The sequence below is a fragment of the Hipposideros armiger genome, unplaced genomic scaffold, assembly GCF_001890085.2.
Source record: "Hipposideros armiger isolate ML-2016 unplaced genomic scaffold, ASM189008v1 scaffold_15, whole genome shotgun sequence".
Classification (NCBI taxonomy): domain Eukaryota; kingdom Metazoa; phylum Chordata; class Mammalia; order Chiroptera; family Hipposideridae; genus Hipposideros; species Hipposideros armiger.
In genome coordinates this window covers 6,227,649-6,247,437 of record NW_017731365.1, presented here as the reverse complement: position 1 = coordinate 6,247,437, position 19,789 = coordinate 6,227,649, and the positions used below count along the sequence as shown (strand labels likewise).

Genomic DNA, 19,789 nt, shown 5'->3' with positions numbered 1-19,789 from the left:
GCCCCCTCCGCGCCCTGCAGCAGCTGCCCGGGCTGCTGCACCCCGCGCTGCCGCGGGGACTGCAGCCCCCGGACCGCTCCTGGGCGCCCTCCAGCCCCGCCCCTCGCGCACCCTTCAGGCGCCCCTCATCCCGACCCTGCCAGCTCGCCGTTCCCTCCCCACCCTGCTCAGGAGCTCACTCAGCACCCAGTCCCCTGTCCTACGCGCCTGGCACTCAGGACCCTCCCCGGCCCTGCAACTCCAACCCTGCTGCGGTGCCCGGGTGTGGGGGGGATGTTTGGTGCCCCGCCCCCCGCTAGTGCCGCTTCTAGGATCCCAGCCCGGTGCTGGGCTGTGCTGCAGCACCCCCCAGTCCCCTCCCCCTATCCCTGCAGTGGTCCCGGGAGCCGCGCGCCGCAGCCGCAGCATCCCCCTCCCCTCCGCACTGAGCTGGCCGCTGCTGCACCCGCCCTGCCCGCCCCCCTAGATGTTTCCAGAGCTGGAGAGTGGGAACTCCCATTTTGGGGTGGGGGAACGTAGAGGAAAATATCACAGGGAAGGGGAGCTATTGATTTCTGAGACCCACAACTGGATCCTCTCTTTCCCTGCTGTCAATTGAGCTTGGATGCAGTGGCATGAAGTGGGCTGAAGCCGGTTGTGGGAGATTTGAACCTCACTTTCCTCACCTTCCCCCACGGTTGAGGGAGATTTCTCTCTCAGGGGATTATACCCTCTTCCTAATCTCTCTTTCCCCTACCTTCAACTATTCCTGCTGAGAGAAGGGCAGAGTCTCTATGTTTCCTTCTCTGGCTCTCTTGCCTGGGACTGCAGGTCTGTTCGGGTGATGCAGCAGGTGTGTGTTTTAAGCATAGCCCACCAGCTTCTGATGTACAGCCTGAGGTGGGAGCTGTTGCTTTGCCCAGCAGCTGGATGTGGGAGTGGGAGTGCAGTGGTCCTCCACCTACATCTGTTCAGTATCATGCAGTGGCCTCATCCTCCTGCCTGGTGATGGATGGTGATGGTCACTATGCTGGGATGTGTGTGTGTGTGTGTGTGTGTGTGTGTGTGTGTGTGTGTGTGTGTGCACGCACACGCATGAGAAAGAGAGAGAGAGAGAGATTTTGACTAAAGGTTAGGGAGCATCCCTGTTCTCAAACCTGAAGCATGTCTGTGTCGCTGTGCTTCGTGTCCCAGTTCTTTCCCCCTTCTCCCTCCAGGGGTGCTTTCTCTGTGGTCCGCAGGTGTGTGAAGAAGACCTCCACGCAGGAGTATGCAGCAAAAATCATCAATACCAAGAAGTTGTCTGCCCGGGGTGAGTGTTCCCTAGCTTGGTCTCTCTCTGGGGTGTCCCCAAGGACTATGGCTTCCTCTGAAGATGCTCCCAAGAGTTGGGGGTTGCACAATTTGTTTTAGTACTTGGAGAAGTGTTGGGATTTCAGGGTGGGTGGATTTTGAAGCCAGGCAAGGAGTTGCATGGGGAACCTGTAGTGCTCAGGTAGAAAAGAGTGAAGATGTAAAAGATGCAGGTAGCCTCAGGAGGAGCAATTCAGAGGGCTCAAGGGAGCTACGGTTTTAGGGAGGGAGAAGATATGGGGAGTGGTGGTGGCATGGAATAGAGAGCTCTTAATTTGGGCCATTTGGAATCTCTTTTTGGGGCAGTGGTAGCTACTCCAGGCCTGTCCTACTCCCTAGGCCACAGTGGTGACTTAGGATGGAAATGCAGTAAGTGAACAGCTCTGACAAATCCAGCCTCCCCCTGCCCACCAGGAGGCAGAACAGACTCCCAAGGGAAGGGAATCTGTAAACACCAGGGGAGGTTGCTACTGGCGAGTGCTTCTGGGAACAAATCCTGCCAGATGAACTTGATTGCTTTTTTGATCAAATTACAAAGTTGGTGGTACAGCAGCAGATGCAGCCTGTCCTGTGTGGAGAGTGATGCCGCATGGTCTGGAATTCTCAATGGCCTGGTCTGGGTGGGAGCAGAATTGCCTAACGGTCTGAGGATTGTAAAGGGCCAGGCCTTGGAGCCCGAACTTGTGAGATCCTCCAAGTACCTGAGGCCAGGAGGGTCATGCCCTGTCTTTCACGCCTGGAACCTACACTCCCTGAACCTTGTATTGGGTGCTTGCCAAACTCACCTCACCTGATAGGTATAGACCCAGTAATGTGTGAAGTGCTCTGTGAACAGGTCCAGTGAGTACAGAGGTATGTGGATAGGTTGGGTCATCGAGGGCTGCAGAGTGCAGCAGGGGGACAAATTTTATGAGATTCAGAGAAAGGAATTAGGGCTGGGCAATAGGATGCCATAAATACATTGGGAGCCGGACAGATGCCCTGGTGAAGACGTGGGCTATGGCTAGTAATGACCCAGGCATCTCTGGGGTAAGAGATATAATAGATGTCCCCAAGCATCGGAGAAGCTATAAAATTCCACAGGGATGACAGTGGGCTTCTGTCATGTTGACAGTTGTTCTGAGGCCTGTTTGGCAGGGTCTCTGCCTTCTTGCTCCGAGAGCCTCTCTCTACCCTCACCAGCAGAGCTTGCCTTACTATCTCCCTCCCAGCCCCTGTCTCTTGCTGTTCCTCTACATTGGCTATAAAGTTGACTTATTTGTTTGTTTTCTTTCTGGGTACCTTGAGTTGGAGGCAGTGGTTGCCATAGAGATATGTGGGCAGTGAGATGCACTTCTCCCCCAGGGTGGGGGGGCAACAGAGTGGGTTGGGCTCTTTGGCAGACACCCTCTGGCCAGGGATGCAGGGTACAGGCAGGGATGACAGTCTGAGAGTGCTTACCTCCTCATGCCCACACAGCATAGCCCTGGTACTTCAGAAACGGGGCTAATGTCTGGTGTCTCCAGTTAATCATGCAATGCTTTACTTTCCTCATCTCACCAGTGTCCTCTGACTCAGGGGTGAGGGAGGGAAAGACAATTGGGAGCTGAATTCTGGGATGCGGGGAAAGCTGGTGTGGTCACTTTGTGGATCTACCTGCCTTGGGCTCATTTTTTACTCCTTCCCTACCCACCTGAACTTCTCTGACCTGTGTGATCATGTCCCATTCCCATCCTCACTTCCTCTCAACCTTGTCCTGTCTTTCCCAATGGATACCATTCTTTCCCTGCCCAAACTGGGTGAGGTTTGAATTCTCTTTGATTTTTTTTTTTCCCCTCAAGAAGAAAATTCTTGTGTAAGATCATATGCTTCAGACAGCAACTCCCCCTCTCTTGAGATGGTTATGCCAAGACTGGGGCTCTGTTGTGTGGCTTGTGTGCCAGGTTAACGTTGGGACAGAGGCCTGGTCCTGGCTGATAGGCACAGATGCCAATAAGAAGGGTCAGGAATATGTAGTGCCAGTACTGTTTGGAGGTGGGTGAGTGGGAGGGTGTTGTCTTGGAAATGGAGGGAGCAAGCCAGGGGCTGTGCTGTAGATGTGGGCATGGGGGAGGTGAGCTCCTGGAGAGGACTGCGCCCGAAGGCCCACTAGGCTGGTGCCCATGGGGTTAGGGAGTGAAGGCCGTGGCTTCCTGCAGCCTCTCAGTTTACGCTGTATATTTTATAAAGGTGCAGCAGCTGGGGCTGGGTTTCACTCATCGCTGTCTGTCTGTCTAGGGCTCTGCAGGTGTTGGATTTCTGTGTCTGGGAATGTGGTGGGCCCATCAGGGTCATCCATAGGGTCCGAAGGGGCTTGCTGTTTGCTGAGTCTCCCTGCCTGTTTTCTTTCTTGTTTGTGGTTCTCTGGGCTGCAAACTGAAAGGAAAGAAAGAGGGTATCAAGCTGCTTCTCCTTGGCATCCATGGTGAGGTGGCCCAGGAGCCACTGGGAGAGATCACCTGGTCTGGGGGTGGGTGGGATCTGGATGGAATCCTTCTTTTGGTCTGTTGTTTCTTGTCCTTATGGCCTCAGGCCCACGTGTGCTGCCAAGATAGAGAGTTCATGTGGCTGTGCGTTGAGCACTGCCGTTGTCTGTGGGCCTGGCTACATAAAGTCACTGAAAGTCACATAACGTCACTCCGTTTGCTTCAGAACAGCAATAGGTGTGGATTTGGGACTCTAAAGGTAGCCCATGGTTCCAAGCTTGGCTCTCCGCTAGGCTGAAGGAGGCATTTAAAATAGGCTTGGATGCAGGAGCTAGTGGGCCAGGTGATGGCAGTGATAAGTCGTTATTTTAAGATTTAAGAGCACCCCCCCTTAAGGAGCCTGAGCCCTTATGTCTTTTTTTATTTTTAAATCTTCATATTCCCTTCTTATCTTTATTCATATGCATATAGATTTTTTACCTCGTGGAGCATAACATTTTATATCCCGCTCTCTTGCTTACATCCAGAGCATTTCCCCATATTGCTACAGTTGAAGGGCAAACGGTCCTTTCTTTCACATTGTTTAGGATTTATTCTTGGAACAGTTAGCACTGTAAGACACCTCTGTGTTTGGACCATTTATCTGGACTCCAGTTGCTTTTACTATAATGGATACTTGGCCTTACTAAGAGATGCTACCAGAAACAATATTATGAAATCTGTTACAGCACTTAATAGATTTATTTAGTCTGTGTACCCCATATGAAGACATTTCTACTGAAGCTAAATGTAAGCAAAAACTTTCCTCCTCCTGAGAACCTGGAAGGGTAAGGACCATATCTGTTTCTTTACTTCTGTGTAGGCAGCGTACCTGATCCATATGCGCATATACATGTTGATTGAATGGATTAAGAGGGCTGCATAACCCGTCATGGTTGCCATTTGACTTTGGGTCTCAGGAACCTCGGAGCCAAGTTGCTAGAACCCTTGTCCCCTGGAACTGGCTTGGGTTCCCCCTTTCTGCTCCATGGAGCCAGCCTGTAGGCTTGACCCAGCTGTTAGAGAGAACCTATGAAGTTCAAGACCCATGCTTGGGGCATAATGCAGATGGGAGATGTAGAGAGACAAGATAGCTTATGATTCTCTGTCATTAAAGGCCTGCTAGGGCAATGTTGGGACTTCCTGAAGCAGCGATTTTCAATTTTAGTATGCATAAGGATCACCTCAAATACTGGTTTAAAATGCAGATTCTTGGGCTGTGTCCATACAGCTTTGGCTCCTGGAGGACTGGGGTGGGGTTCTGGAATCTGCATTTTTAACAGGTGCCCTGGTGAGTTTAATGCAGGTGGTCCCTGAGCCACGCTTTAGATTTTAGAAACGCCCTGTAAAATCAGCAACAGCAGGGACAGTTGCTCTTGCCATGCTCTCTGAGATTTACCAGACACACCTTAACCCAGCCTTCTCCAGGTGGCGTTTCTGCCGTGACAGGGCCATCTGTATACGTGGGCTGCTCTGTGATTTGGGGCCTCTTTCTGAGCCCTCAGGTTGGTGTGTCAGTCGGTGTTCAAGGCTGTGGCAAGTTGAGTGGCCGGGGTGGAGGTATGTTGGCTACCAGAAGGGCAAAGGCTGTCCCTTTCTGGGTCCAGCTGGCCCTGGGGACTGAAATAGGATCCCCCTGGGTGGTGCCAGCTGAGAGTCCCCACCCCCTTAGTGTTGGCCTGAGTAGCCCCCATGACATTTGTGTCCCCTGTGGTATCTCCAAGTAAGACTTTCCTGTTAAGGATCTGGGTGAAATGAGGGAAGGGTGAAGCTGCAGCGAGGGAGGGAGAGAAGGAAGAAAAATCTATACAGCACTGGAACACTGGGACTCGGGGAGTTGAGAAAGCATTTAAGGAGGTTGTACATAAAACCATGCTTTCTTCCTAAATAATAAAGCGGGCCCATTTTTGTTAACAGAGAAATGGGCAATCTGTATATAAGTGACTGCATTCTTCTGACTCTTCCCCCCAAGTGGGTGAGGAAGCAGCCTAGAGGTTCCTTCTCTGAGCCAAAGCTGGGTTGGTTTCATCATACAGTCATGCTGTGAGCTGTGTGACTTAGCTTGTACAACCCTGGCCTGTCACCCTGCCCTCCCACCCATCTTCCCAGTGTGACTCTGGGTGCTGGCATCATGGGGTTGGGATGGAGGTTGGAAAGTGGCCCTATCCCATAAGAGAGGCCCCTGCTTTCTTCCAGCCGCTTGCTCTGGTCCCTTCTCAGAAGCTGTGCTCCAGGCTTCAGGGCTGTGCTGAAACCCTAGAGGTGAATGGCTGACCCCATTCTCTGTGAGGCTGGAGACAGGGAAGGAGAGGAGTGGGTGTGATGGGTTCCTGCCCACACCTCTGTACTTGCAGCTCTCTGGACAGCCTTGGCAGGCTGACAAAGGCCTGATCCCATGGGCGCCAAAAGGGTAGTGACAGGAAGAGATGGGCACTTTGCACCTTTTGAGTGCCTCTTGGCGAAGGGCCTTTTATCAACCGCCGATGGCCAGGCAGATCTGCCCCAGGGCCAGGGGGGAAACCAAGGTACAAAGCGCTGGTTTATTTTGAGCCATAGGTATGCCAATGATTTTGCCAGTTTTCAGAACCCAGCATCCTCAAGTGATGTGGTCATCACTTACCCCTTGGCTCCTCCCTTTAAAACACAGATCCTGGGATAAACCCTGATATATCGCTCCCGCACCTCACCATCTAGGCCCAGAGCTTTCAGCCCAGTGGAGCAGGTCCCTCTTTTCTGCTGGCCGAGACCTCGCTCTTGTCTGTACCCACCTCTGGGTCCAGACCCTCTACAGTGGGGAGATTTCCAGCCACTCCCCCCCCCCCCCAGCACCATCTCTACTTCCTGGGCCCTAGCAGCCACAGCAGCAGCTTCCCATCTGCTCCCCTCTTTTCTCCTCCCTCTCCTTCCCCTCCCCCCCCTTGCCGCTGCCCTGGGAGGAGCTATTTTTAGGGGCTGCTTCCTGGGATGTTTTACTTGGGGCTGGTTACCATGAAGGAAATGTCACCAAAACAGTGGGCAAAGGCTGCAGGCACCCAGAGCCCTGCCGGGGGCACGGAGAACTAAGTGGCTGACCCAGTGCTGGCCCTCCAGAGTGCCCAGAGTGTCCAGAGGCAGAACCTTGCCTTCTTGGGGCTTGCTAGTGACCCCATGGGGATTTTCTCCATCCAGGCCCGTTTGGGAGACTCTCTCTGTGGGGCACTTCTTGGCACTTCTTTCCCTCCTTAGTTAAAGCTTCTCTTGTCTTAAGATCCAAAGGCCAAAGTGGGGCTCAGCGTTTTGTGTTTCTTGCTTAAAACTGCTCAAGTTCGGACTGAAGAGAAGGGAAGGATGCCAGGTTAAAGAACAGAGCCTTGGGGTTCATGTGGGCTTGGGTCAGGCCCTGTCCCCCTGTATTGACAGGCCTCTGCTGGGCTGTATGGATGTGAAGGAAATAGAAGTCATGGCCCAGCTCTTACAGGGTGGACTTTGCTCTTCTTTGGAGCCTCTTTGCACCTTTAGAGTGAAATTCAAAGAGGAAAGGGTGTGGCACAGGGTCAGGGTGAGGTCAATGGGATTGTGGTTTGGGATTCCTGCTGGTCGGTGCCCAAGGCCACAGGCTGTTTTTAAGTAGCTGGAGAACGTGGATTATGATATCAAATCCCTACACGGCCCGTTTCTGCTCCTCAGAGTGATGCTTCAGGGGGCCAGAAGGGGACCTTGACCGCTTAGGAAGGAGGAGGGGTCGTTCAGAAGGGCCGCAAGAGGAGATGCCCCACACTGAGCATCTGAAATTGATGGGGCTGTAGGAAGCTTCTCATGATCCATGTTAGGGCCACAGGCACAGACCTTTGAAATACCCTTTGAAAAGTCAAGTGTGTCGTTGAGATTGGAACTTGAGGAGGGTCCTCATAACCAGAGTTAGGGCTCTGCATCCTTTCCCACTTAAAGAAGCTTGTATGTTTAGGTGGCAGCTGAATCTTATTTGAAGCTAGTGCTGGCATTTGTGGTTTTAGAGAAATGTCACTAAATCAGCAGGCTTGTCCCTGCAGGGCCATGGAGAATCAGTGGCTGGCCCTCCCTGGCCCCCCATCCTGTGGGGGTAGGAAAGTGCATTTGGAGTAGGTGTCTCTCTTGGAGTGCTAGGGGAGAGATTGTCCTAGGGCTCTGCACTCCCCTTTGCTGCACGCCAGCTCCTCTCTGTGTGCTGTCTCTTTTTTGCCTCCTTTGGCACATCCAGTCACTCCGGTCACTCCTTGCTGCCCTTCCCATAAAGGGTACCTGTCCTCATGGCACCCTGGACCAAGTCATGAAGTGCTTGGGCAGAAGGAGGAACAGGCAAGGCCTCCAGGGACGCTTTCGTTGCAGGGCCTGGCTCTGCCCTGGGTGGGCTGCTGGGGAAGGCCCAAAGCGGGTCCCTGATAACAGCTGCTTCTGCTTTCTACTCCTGTTGTCACCTCTGCTCTTGAGGGGGAAAACCTTGCAGAGAGGGCTGTGGTTGGAGCTGGGCTGAGGGCCGGCAGGGGTGGGTCTCCCCATGGCAGTAGCACACAGGCAGGCAGGAAGTGGCCCTGTGCAAAAGCGGGAAGTGGCTGTTGTCAAACAGGAAGGGGGGGCTGGGCCTTGTGGAGGGGGGGGAGGCGGGGACAAACCCAGTGGAAAGGTGGGTGGGAAGAGGGTCAGCCTTGGCAGATCTGAGCTGTTCCCTAGGAACAGTGAGCTCAGTGGTCACTGGAAGGAGGACTGTCTCAAGGGAGAAGACCACCTTTGTGACAAGAGCACCGGTTGATATGTTATCACCTAGTGTTGTTGAGCCAGGGTCTAGACCTACCACTATGGACCAAGCCATTTCAGTGGCCTCACCCCTTTGGGGGTTGGGGATGCTTTGTTTAGCCGGGATAGCCCTTGCAGTTGGGAAAAAATGCTCTACAAACCATACTTGTTCCCGAATCCTGCTACTGCTAAGGTGGGGAGCCCTCCGCTTTTTCCCAGACATGGACCAGCTCTGGAGGGGACTAAGGACAGGAAGTGTATGGAAAAGGGACAAGCTACAACAGCTGGAGAGGCTGGGGTGCTGGCCGGCTATGCGTGGTGGAAGGAGGCAGGGAGAGTGTGGTAGACAGAAACCGCACAGCTCATTGAGCAGAGCTGGGTGGCAGGGTGCCATAGCCAGTAAGCCTGAGGCCGAGGAAGAGGAGGGATCCCGCAGGCAGTGGCACTTCCTGGGCTGTCCTGTCTCTGAGGAGCCCCTGTTGCTAACTTTCACCTGCAGGCTGTAGACAAGGGGGGTGGAGGAACACCCCCCACCCCCAGGAAGGCTGATGGAGCCAGGTCGGAGGGCTCATTTGGTGTGTTGTGGATCCTGTGACTGACTGCCCAGGCTAAGGGAGAATGGGTCCAACTCTCTCAGTGTTTCTGGTGATAGTCATGACCACAGAGTCTGGCCTCGGAGGCCTTATCTGTCTTATCGCTGGGCCCTGGGCCCTTGGAAAGGAAGCTCTCCCTGTATGCCAGGCACCTTGCTGGGCACTTACCCAATGACCTCATTGAATTCACAGGTATTGCTGCCTCCGTTTTAGAAGTGAGGGCACCTTTCCCAAGATAATGTGTTTGGCGCACCCTCTCACCTTCTTTGGGTCCTAATCAAATGTCATCTCCTTTCTGAGGCTTTTCCTGACCACCCTATATAAATACACACTCTCCCCCCTCCCTGCCTTATTTTTCTACATAGCCTTTGCCACGACATTGACCATGCCATCCAGTTCTTGTTGTCTGTCTCTCCCCGCCGGCCCAGCCCCACTAGAATATCAGCTCCATAAGGGCAGGGATTTTTGTCTGTTTTGTCCTGATTCCCCAGCATCTAGAACAGTGCCTGTCACATAGTAGGCCTCAATAAATATTTTTTGAATGAGTGAATGAGGCTCAGATGGGTTTGTAACTCACCTGAAGTGGCAGTGCTGGAACTCAATCCAGGGCTGTTAGACTCCTGTTAGACTCCAAAACTGATGTGTTAATGACGGGACTCCATAGCTGAGGATCCAAACATGTACCAAGGCGCAGCCCAGGGTTCAGAGAAGATACAGGCCTCCCCCACCACGCAGGGCTCGGTTCCTTGCAGTTTGGGTCAATCTAAGTGACAACATGGACCCTCTGGACCCTGTGCGGCTCCTTCGAGGAGCTGGGAGTGTGAATCTGTGTCTCCTCTTCCCACTCTGAGTCACTGGTAAAGCCAGAGCACCCTTATTTTTAGTGCTGTTGCTGTTGTAGGACTGTAACCATTAGCCAGTAAGAGACTTAAGGGAGGAGATAAACATTAATCTTCTGGGCCTTCCCCTCAGCTGCCACCTCCGCATAGCAAGATACTGTTCTGCACCTGCCCAGGCAGCCAAGCCCGAGGGTTGTGGGTTGGAGGATTGTGAGGTGAGTGTCAGAGAGAGCGCCAGTGGGTCTGCAACTGTGGGGCTGGCTAGTGGGACCTCCAACCTCAAGTCCAGGGGCAGGAGGAAGGTGGGTTAGCCCTGACATCCTCCCAGCGAGACCTGGAAGAAGCGAGCACCAGGCAGGGCTAGCACTGCTTTCTTGACTACCCCACCTTCTGAAGGTCTCCAGGTGATATGGGAGTGCGGTGTTACCTGGGGTTGTCCTGGCTGCATCCTGGTCAGTGGTCACGCTGAGCCCGAGGATGGGAAGGAAGGCCTGACCCAGATCTCGGGCAGCTGGGATGGATTAGCTGGGCAGCAGGAACTAATCTCTGCCTGTGCCTACCTCCTTCCACAAAGCAGAGCTGTCGCTAGAGGGAAAGTTTAGCACGAAGCTGGGGGTGGTTGAGGAAACAATAAGTATGAATTCCTTCTGGTCTCTAACCCCTACCTCAGACTACATTATCTCACACAGGCTGGGGTTTGAATCCCAGTTCTATTCCTTTCCTGCTGTAGGACCTCAGGCAAGTTATTTAACTCTCTGGGCCTCAGTTTCATTATCTGTGAAATGGGGACAATCATACCACTTATGGGAGGCTGTACAGAGGCTCTTTGCTGTTTAGGTAGAGGTGAGGTGGGCAGAAGCTCCTAGCAAGGGAGGCCATAATTGCTTGACAGGTGTGGATGTGAAGGCATCTGCCTGGGCCTAGAGATGTTGGGGTGAGCCGGACTGTGCCCCCCAAAGCCTGGAGTCTTTACTTGATGCTCTTTTCTTTACCCTTTTATAGCACAGTGATGGAGAAAGAGCGCTCTAGGCTCAGACCACCTGCATCCACTGCCTGGGTGACCTTGGGCAGTTAGTTTAACTGTTTAAGCCTCAGTTTCCTCATTTGTAATGTGATGGAGCTAATCAGATCCCCCAATTCACAGGGTTTCTGTGAGGATGAAATAAGAATCCATGGCTCTGCCTGGCATATAGTAAATGCTTAGCAAATAATAGTTATTACTATTATTGTTGAAGTTATTGGTAAACCCCTATTAAGCCCCAGTTATGGAAGAAATTCTAGAAAACACTACTCCGAAAGGCCCTACCCTTTGAAGAGCTTGTGACTGAAAGATAACTGATGTATGATGTGAGAATTATGAGAGGTTCAGTGGGAGATGGAGTTGTGATGGCGGGGAAGGTCACATCTACTGAGAGGAACAGGGAAAACTTGGTGAAGGAGGTAACTTTTGGCAAGATTCCTTCAAGCAGAGCTAGGGAAGCAGAGTGGAGAGGGCTTAGAGACCACCTTGCTGTGAGTTGCAGCATCCTCTCTTTCTACTTCCTGGAGCTCAGCCTTCCTGTGGAAGGAACTGACCAACGCAGCTTGCTTGGATCTACATACTCTTGGATCCTGGACATTTCACCCAAGTAGAGGAACCCCAGAGCCTGAGTGCCAGAGCAGTGCATGGCCAGGAGGATCCTGGGAAGGAGCAGGATTTCTGTAAAATGGGCATCATGATAATACCAACCTCACTAGATTTGTTATGAGACTAAACTAAAAGATGTATCTGCCTGGTGTAGAAGTAAGCTGTCAATAAATGTTAGCTATTATTATTTTTTCAAATCATCGCCTTCTTCATTGTCAGCCTCATTATGTTTCAGGGTTGCTATGAAGACTAAAGTGGAGAATATATGCGAAACTCCTGGCACAGTGCCTGGCCATGTAGTAGGTGCTCAATAAAACCTAGCTATTGTTAGTATTTCTAACAAAGAGATTCTGGATACCTTGGCCCAGTGAAATCCCTGCTGTAGTGGAAAGAGCACCCGAGTTTAGCTGAAGACCTGGGTTCAAATCCTGGCCCTGCCACTCACTAGCTTAAGGTGCTTTCCTTTCCTAAGGCATTTCCTCATCTGGAAAAGGTGGTCATAATGCCTGTCTCCGGGACTGTCACGACGGTGGTAGTAATTCAGCAAATCGTAAAAAGCATATAGTTGGTACCTAAGAATTGAAGGAGTGTGAATAGCCAGGTGGCTGCAAATAGAACGGATGGTTGATGGATTTTGGTTTCTCTCCTCTGCTTTTAGATCACCAGAAACTAGAACGGGAGGCCCGGATATGCCGACTTTTGAAACATCCAAACATTGGTAAGTGTACTTGTGTAGAGTCTTTCTTGGGCATTTCATAGCAGCAGAGAAGAACAGAGATCCACTGCTTTTGTGTGTGGAACTACATCTGTCCCTGGGTCTTTGGCTGGTGTCCTTTTTTGCCCAAGAGGGAAAGCAGCTGTGTCTTGCTCAGAATTCTGGGACATTCCAGTTTAGAGACCTGGGTGTCTCCATCCCTGTGATGCCATCTCAGGGCTGGGATGTGAGGTATTGGAAAAGGTTTCAGACTTCCTTCTCCTCTCCTTCTGTCTTTGGGCTGAGGTCCAAGGTCCTCAGCGTGTGAGGTTCTGGGCTAGTAGCCTGCCAGCATCCCTCACCAGGAGCCCTCCACAGCTGTCACAAAAGGGTCCGGATTTTGTTTCTGGACTTGAAAGAGTTTTGTTCCTGTTGCAGTGTCGTGCACACTCTGGGGGTTTCCATGGTGCTCCTGTTTATATTCCCCAGAGCCAGGAAAGCAAGCTGCCCACCCGCCTGGCGTCTCTGGAGAAGGGATGGCAGGAGCCATTCGGATAGGGAAGGAGGAAAAATGAAGAGGATTTCTTTCTGCTCCCACCCTGACTTGGGGTACAAGAGCACATTGTTAGTTGTTCTAAAGCCTGAGGAGGTTTGCCTGCCACAACCCACTCCGGCTCAGTTTTACATTGTTCAGCTGAAATAGTCTTTGCCAAAAGCGTTGGCCCTGATTTGGTGCTTCTCGCAGAGAGGACAGAAACTAGGCTGGCTGTGGCGTCTGAGCAGAAACCCCAGCCTTGACTCGAGGCAGAGCAGGGAGCATCTCCTAGGTTCTCCCTGAAAGCCCTGAGTCATCACAAAGAACAACACGTGTTCCGTGCTCCTCAGGCATGGCCTAAATATCGGGGCTCCCACAGTGCCCCGGAGGCCGCCCACTCCACTGTGTTGGCGGCCAGGGCTGTGAGGCGACTTGCCGGGGCGCTTGATGCGTCCTCCAGACCGACTCAGCCTCTGGCTTCCCAGATCTGGGGCTAGACTGCTCAGTGTGTGCTATTAACGTGGGAGAGAGCTGAGGTCGCACTCCAGCCCAAGGGGAGAGGAGCAGCTCTGAGGGAACCAGAACTTCAACCATGCAGGGCTTTATAGATCGCAATCAGCGGCTTGTATTACACCGAAGCAGATTGGCATAGCCAGTGCTCAGCTCTGCCTGGTGCAGTGTGTTCCCCAGAGCCAACACCTCTCAGCCGACAGGTCCTGGGCTTGGAACAACTGGAACTCCTGCATGATCTCCCAAGTTAGAGCCACACGAAAACAGCACAGTGGGAACCCGTGCGTTACCTTCCGTAGGAGAGACACGCCGGAGAGGAACACCTAGAACAGCAGTCACAAATTCAGGTGTTTTGTTTGGCCAGCTCAGTGGTCTAAAAATATTTTTTATTATTTGCCAATCAGTATTTTAAAAGCGAGAGTTCACATTTTGAAAAAAATTCCGTTTCCCAGTCTTTCGAATCAGAAAGCTTGGCTCTGCTGAGCCCACATCCACGCATGACCCACATCAGCTGGGGCTGGACAGTGGCTGCCCCCTTAACCCACTGGCCACGCCCTGTTATCTCATGTTTGCGTGGCCTGTGTGGTGCCTGTAGGCTTCGTGAGCTTGTGATCTCTGACCTAGAAGTTCTGTTGGGCTGTCGGAAAAGTCATGATGCATTTTTGCAACGAAAAACGTAGAAAAAATACGTCATCACTTTTCCAACAACCCAATAGAACAGGAGGAAAAAGCATGTGGGCAGCTAAAGCTGTCCATGAGCCCAGAAGCATTTTGGCATTCCCGTCCTGGGTCTCAGGGTCTGACGACAGCAACTTGCTTTCCTTACGCTCCTTGTGACCAATTCATAGAGTAGTGACGAATTACCCTCATCCAGGAGGAGAACAGTGGGTGAGGCTGATGAGGCAGGAGACAACACCAAGTCTGCAGCACCTGCAGCACAGGTGTGATTACCACAGAAGGGTTGGGGTAGGAGGAAGACAACTGAGAAACAACCAGGAAGGGCAAAACGGGTTCCAGCTGAAAAAAGCCCTAGTCTTTTTTTTTTTTTTTTAATGTATTTCTAGAAATTAAATATACCTTTTAGATTTTTCTTGGTTTGGTAGCCCTTTCTTTTTACCACCTGCCCTCAACTCAGAATTAAGGCAGACGGAGGGGCCATCTACCCCAGCCATCTGCTCTGTTAGGGAGACAGCAAGACACAGGAAAGGCCGGGCAGGGCACACTCACTTTGTCAGCATCTGATGGCCTAGAACTGCTATCCATTTCATGCCTGCTCCCAGGTCCTAAAGGATGTTGGTCGGAGGACCTGTTCTGGGGTCAAGGACAGGGAGAGGGAGGGATGGTGAGTCAGGACTGTGTCCTGGGAGAGCTGGCTGCCCAGACTGTCTGGCTTCCGGTAGGAACCAGGGCTCCTGGAGATGTGGCAGAGCCGCGGGTCCAGGAGGCAGGGGTTGCCATGGATCCTGACCCAGCTTGTGGCAGGAGAGGAGGCAGTTTTGTCCCCCTAATCACCATTCCTGTCGTCTCTCCACTGCTCCATCCTTCAGAGCTGTGGGCCTTTTGGCTCCAGCCTCTTTAACTCCCTCCCGCAGGGATACATGTAGACCAGCCGAGAGTGGTACAGAGTTGAGGAAGCTGAGAGTAAAGAGCTTATGGTCAGCCTCTGATGGCTGTCAGACTCCGAGGCAACTTGAATTCAGGAGCGTATTTCTTGCGAGGAGCCAGGCAGCCCTAGATTTTTTTCCCCCCTAATAGATATTCTGGCCCAGGAGTTAAAAGGCTGTTAGAAGAGTGAACCCTAATGTGAACTGCTGACTTTGAGTGATAATGATGTGTCAGTGTAGGCTCCTCAATTATAACGAATGTGCCACTCTAATGTGGGGGATGTAGATAGTGGGGGAGGCTGTGTGTATTTGGGGACAGGGGATATGTGGGAGTTCTCGGTACGTTCTGCTCAGTTTTGCTATGAACCCAAATTACTCCAAAAAATAAAGCCTACTAATTAAAAAAAAAACAAAAACAGGCCGATTGGTTGTGGAGGGTACTACAGAACCTACAACAGCCCTGGGAAAGTGGCCAGAGGTGTGGAGTTAAGAGGAGGACACAGCAGGAGTCCTAATGGTCTGAAGTTTGAATGGAGTGCGTTCCCCCTATGATCTGCTTGCTCCCTGCTCTAAATTCCTCTGATGAATAGACTTATCTTCCTGCTGCTGAGCTGCCCCAGCAGTTTCCATCACAGTCTAGCCTTGTGGTTTAGAGCAGCGCTTCTCAAACTTTTATGTGCTTTGTGGATCGATCACCTAGGGATCATGTTAAAATTCAGATTCTGACTCAGTAGGTCCGAGGTGGCTCCTCTGAGCTTCCACCTGTTGCCAGGTGATGCTCACGCAGTTGGTCTGTGGACCATATGTAGAGAAGCAGAGGTCTGTGGCTTTGGCATCAAGTCCTCCAGGTTTGAGTTTGGGCTTTGCTGGTTTGTAGCTGTGACCTCTGGCACATTCTTTTGCCAGACTGTTCCTCTTTGTGGAGTTGTCGTGAGAGGGCTCAGTGAGCAAAGGAGGCCCTGAAAATAAATGGAGATGATGAAAACGGAGATTTCAACTCCCGGAAGTGATCTCTCCTAGGCCCCCAGCCCCAACTCAGTTCACAAGGTGTTCAAGCCAGGCTGCCATTTATCTTGGACCCAGGGTTCATTCCTGCTAACAGTAAGTGTAGCTAAAACCAGTTGCAAAGAAAAAGAAGGAAACGCTGGGTGATGACTGAGCAGCTCCTAAACCCTGTCCACCTGCTCCTGGGTGGCATCCTCAGTCCTCTACCAGTCCCCAGCCAACAGGACCTCCGTCCCACTGTATTTTTGCTGTGGACATTAACCGTGACACTTTTTCAGTGTTTTTTTTTTGTTTGTTTGTTTGTTTTACCAAGGTTTGTGCGTTAAAATGTGGAGTCTTGTTGGGTTGGTTGTTAAAGAATTGGAAATAGCCACAATATTTGGGTTGTGGCTCCGTCAGTCCTTGAAGGTATGCAACATCAAAAGTATTTAGGTGGTTTATGGCCGGCTCTTCCTTCCACAGTTGGTAAAGAACAATAATTAGGTTTATCGCTGTAATGCAATAAACGCTTGATCCTTTCCCCAGATCTTCCTGTCTGTAGACTTGGTCTGGCCCTCCTTGGCCTTCGCACCCGCTCATTACAGTGGAATGGGCTGGGTGTCAGAGTATTTTACTGCCTGCATCCGTAGCCCTCAGCACAGGAATGCTTCGTTACCTACGTGTTGGTTTAAAGCCTGTCTCCCCCATTCATCTGCGGTGGCAGCGCCGCGTTTCTCGTCTTCACGGCCGTATCTGTGGCATGTACAGCCACGCCTGCTTTCAGGGAAGGTGCAGCATGGACGGGGATGAGCAAATCATAATGGCCAGTGCTAGTGGGGCAGGTTGGAGCTCCTTTGCCTGAGAGGATGGAGAGAGTGACTCCCTGACAGGCAGTTCTGCAACATCAAGGATCTTGGTGTCAGCTTGTTTTGGCTTCAAGTGTCAGTTCTGCCTCTTGGTTTGACCTTGAGTGAGTTCTTTCTTTCCTCTCCTGTTATTAGGGCTAACAGAAGTCACCTGCCCTACAGAGTCAATGTGAGAGTTCAATAAGATGACATGTGTGAAACACTTGGCACAATGCCGAGCATGTAGCAACAGCTCAGTTAAGTGTTCGTTACTATAATTTAGATCATTATTATTAAGAATCTGCTAGGTAGGCACTTAGAGTAGTGCGGTCAAGTTTCTCCTCTTGTTCCCAGGTCCCTGTTAATTTTCTTTACAAATGGAAAAAAACAAAACTGATAGCAGTCTTGTTCAGATATGAACCTTCCGCACCTGTGCCTTCTTGTCTCGGTGGAGCCTTGTTCTGGGGTCCACACCAAAGCCATTCTCGGCTGGGTGGCCTGGGAGGGTGAATCTTCCTTTGCTGCTTCTCTCCTGATTCCCCCCTCCCCAGCTTCTCCCCCGGTGCCACCAGCCACCCCCGGGCTCTGTGTGTGGCCTTCCTGGAGAAGGAAATGCCAGTGACTTCCCCTCTAGGTATAGACGTGGGTGTCTGCACTTTCTGCCCCATTATCAGCCCTGCTGGGCTGGGCTGGGCTGAGGCCGGGGTCCTGGGGAGGCAGAGCACCCCTGGGAGTGGCTGTTAGCATCGTGCCTGCTGTCCCGTTAGCTTACCATCCTGCTGCTGTTTGTCACCTCCCTAACGAAGCTGGTCTTTAGCTTCTGGGACAGCTGATTTCCAGGGGATTATTGGTATTATACACTTTAATGCTTTCTAATAGCAAAATTTTAATTAAATGAAAAGTCCTGTTGGAAGCGAGAGAGCAGCGGCTGCGGCAAGACTCGGCATGCAGCACCGACTTACACCAGAGAAGCACAAGTGAGGAGGGAGGGGGCCGGGCTGTGGGGGAGCTCACGTGAGCACGTCTGGGTCAGTTAGGGTGGGAAGGAAGCCGGGGTCTGGCTGTAGCTCCTTCCTTCTGTCATCTGCAGGCCTAGAGAAGCGGGAGCTTGTTTGCTCCAGGACAGGAGAGGACGGTTTGAGGAGGAGGGATTTTAGAAGTACCACCTGCCTTTGGTAAACCTCAGAAATACTGAGTTTGGGGTGGAATTTGGGGTTGAATAACCAGATTGGATCACATAGGTCGGCAGTGGGAAGTGGAAACAGTCTTTAGGCCCCAGGTTCAGATCTTGGCAGGCCCGAGTCCTCGTTTGTGAAACGAGGAGAACCACGGGGCTCCGGTGATGGCTCAGTGCCTGTTATTTTATATTCCGGCTGATCTTGCTTTGGTGGGGAGAGGATGTAAGGGAAGTGCCGTAGCCCTGATGAAACCCTCTGACCCTGTCGTTTGGGGCGGTTGGCAGCCTGGGCCCTGCGAAGGAAGAGACACGGTGATTTCTTTGTATCTAAGACCTTCACTGGCTGGTTTGGTGTCGGGCCATTCCTGAAGTGCTCTGTGAGGTGCTCCTGAAACTGCCGAGGGTTGGCGCGAAGGTCAAACAGAGGGAGCCCTTTGGAATGGAGGTTCCCCATCAAGAGAGTTCGGGTGAGGGAAGGGACAGGAACAACCAGATTGTCAGCCAAAGCATCGCATTGTATTTGCATTTAGAATGATGCTCGGGGCTTGGCATTTAATCCAGAGGTGGCTTTGTGGGCAGAAACTTGAAGAGGAGACCTCAGAAAACATTAGGTTGGTGTTTTGCCCAAGTGCTCTGGAGGCTGGGAGTAGGAAGGGATTCTGCTCGCCAGCCTTCTCTTGGAATTGGTGAGTTGCTGTCATCAGCTCCATGCAGTGTTCTGCTGGACCCATCTATGATGCAGTTGTAGGTCCATTTGTGAGTGGTCTCTCTCCTGGGCTCCATTGCTTTTTTGCCTGGGTCTGTGGGCCACTCCACATTTCTTATAGGAAGCAGTGATGTAGACTAGTCTTTGGAATCAAAAAGAGCTGGGTTTGCCCCTCGACCCACCATATCTTTGGCCCTTGGCAAGATCCTATATGTCCCTAAGTCTCCTATGGCCTCATCTGCAGAACGGGAGTAATCCTCATCTCGGGGTGGTCGTCAGGAATAATAAACCCCTTAAAGGCAGGCCCTATGTCCTCCCAAATTCTAAACCATCTAGCACAGGGTCTGGCACACAGTAGGCACTCAATAAATACTTGTAGAATAAGTAATGTATGGAAAGACCCTAATAGAAGGCCTGGCACACAATAAGCACTTAGTAAATGGGTATTGTTGTCATTGCCTGAACCTGCGTGTTGTCGACCCCCCTCCCGATGCTCACCGTCCGTCATCCTCCATCCACGTGCCTTCCTGCTAGGCACTGCCTCTCCCACTTCTTCCCCTCCCGTTAATTCTTCTGTTCCCATTTACTCCTGTGAAAGAGCACTTGGGCTCTGCCGTCTTGTCATTCTCTGTCCACCTGCAGTAAGCGTCACTAGGTGCTTCTCACTCTGTGTTACATCGTCACACATCATATCCCAGGACCACCTTCTCTGGGACCAGCCCCTCTGGGAAGGTTCCTGCTTTTCTCTGTCTTGTCTTCCTCACCGTGAAGCTTCTCTCTCTTGCCTGCATCTGAGGCAGTCTGAGGTGGCAACCAGAGCAGTGGACCTGGGGTCTGAGTGTGTCTGCTCTGTGGCCGCATAACCTTGGATCGGGGAGTGCTGGGCAAGCTGCCACCTCTCACTGCCGCTCCTTCAGGAGAGAGCCCAGCGAAGCTAACAGGATGGGGAACGGGTGGGGTTGCTGAGGAGGAGAGGAATAGGATTTCCAAGTTTTCTCTCTGTTAATGTCTGTCCCCGTCTCCTCTCTTGCAGTGCGCCTCCATGACAGTATTTCTGAAGAAGGGTTTCACTACCTCGTGTTTGACCTGTAAGTGCCACTTTTTGAGGGTG

At 51.9% G+C, this 19,789-nt stretch overlaps 1 protein-coding gene and 1 long non-coding RNA gene across 18 annotated transcripts in view; one reads left to right on the top strand and one right to left on the bottom strand.

Moving 5' to 3' along the window:
• LOC109372630 (uncharacterized) overlaps positions 1-10,205 on the bottom strand; it is a 25,475-nt gene extending 15,270 nt beyond the window's left edge. Inside the window, exon 1 of the long non-coding RNA XR_002122076.1 lies at positions 9,735-10,205. This is a non-coding gene — a long non-coding RNA (uncharacterized LOC109372630). The remainder of the gene's footprint in view (positions 1-9,734) is intronic.
• The window catches only part of CAMK2G (calcium/calmodulin dependent protein kinase II gamma), a 52,972-nt gene continuing 33,991 nt past the window's right edge, over positions 809-19,789 (top strand). For all 17 annotated transcript variants that reach the window (XM_019625915.1, XM_019625998.1, XM_019625963.1 and 14 more), the window contains exons 1-4: positions 809-832; positions 1,174-1,291; positions 12,282-12,341; positions 19,712-19,766. In XM_019625915.1, the coding sequence (XP_019481460.1) occupies positions 824-832; positions 1,174-1,291; positions 12,282-12,341; positions 19,712-19,766 (242 nt within the window). In that variant the 5' untranslated portion in view covers positions 809-823. The remainder of the gene's footprint in view (positions 833-1,173; positions 1,292-12,281; positions 12,342-19,711; positions 19,767-19,789) is intronic.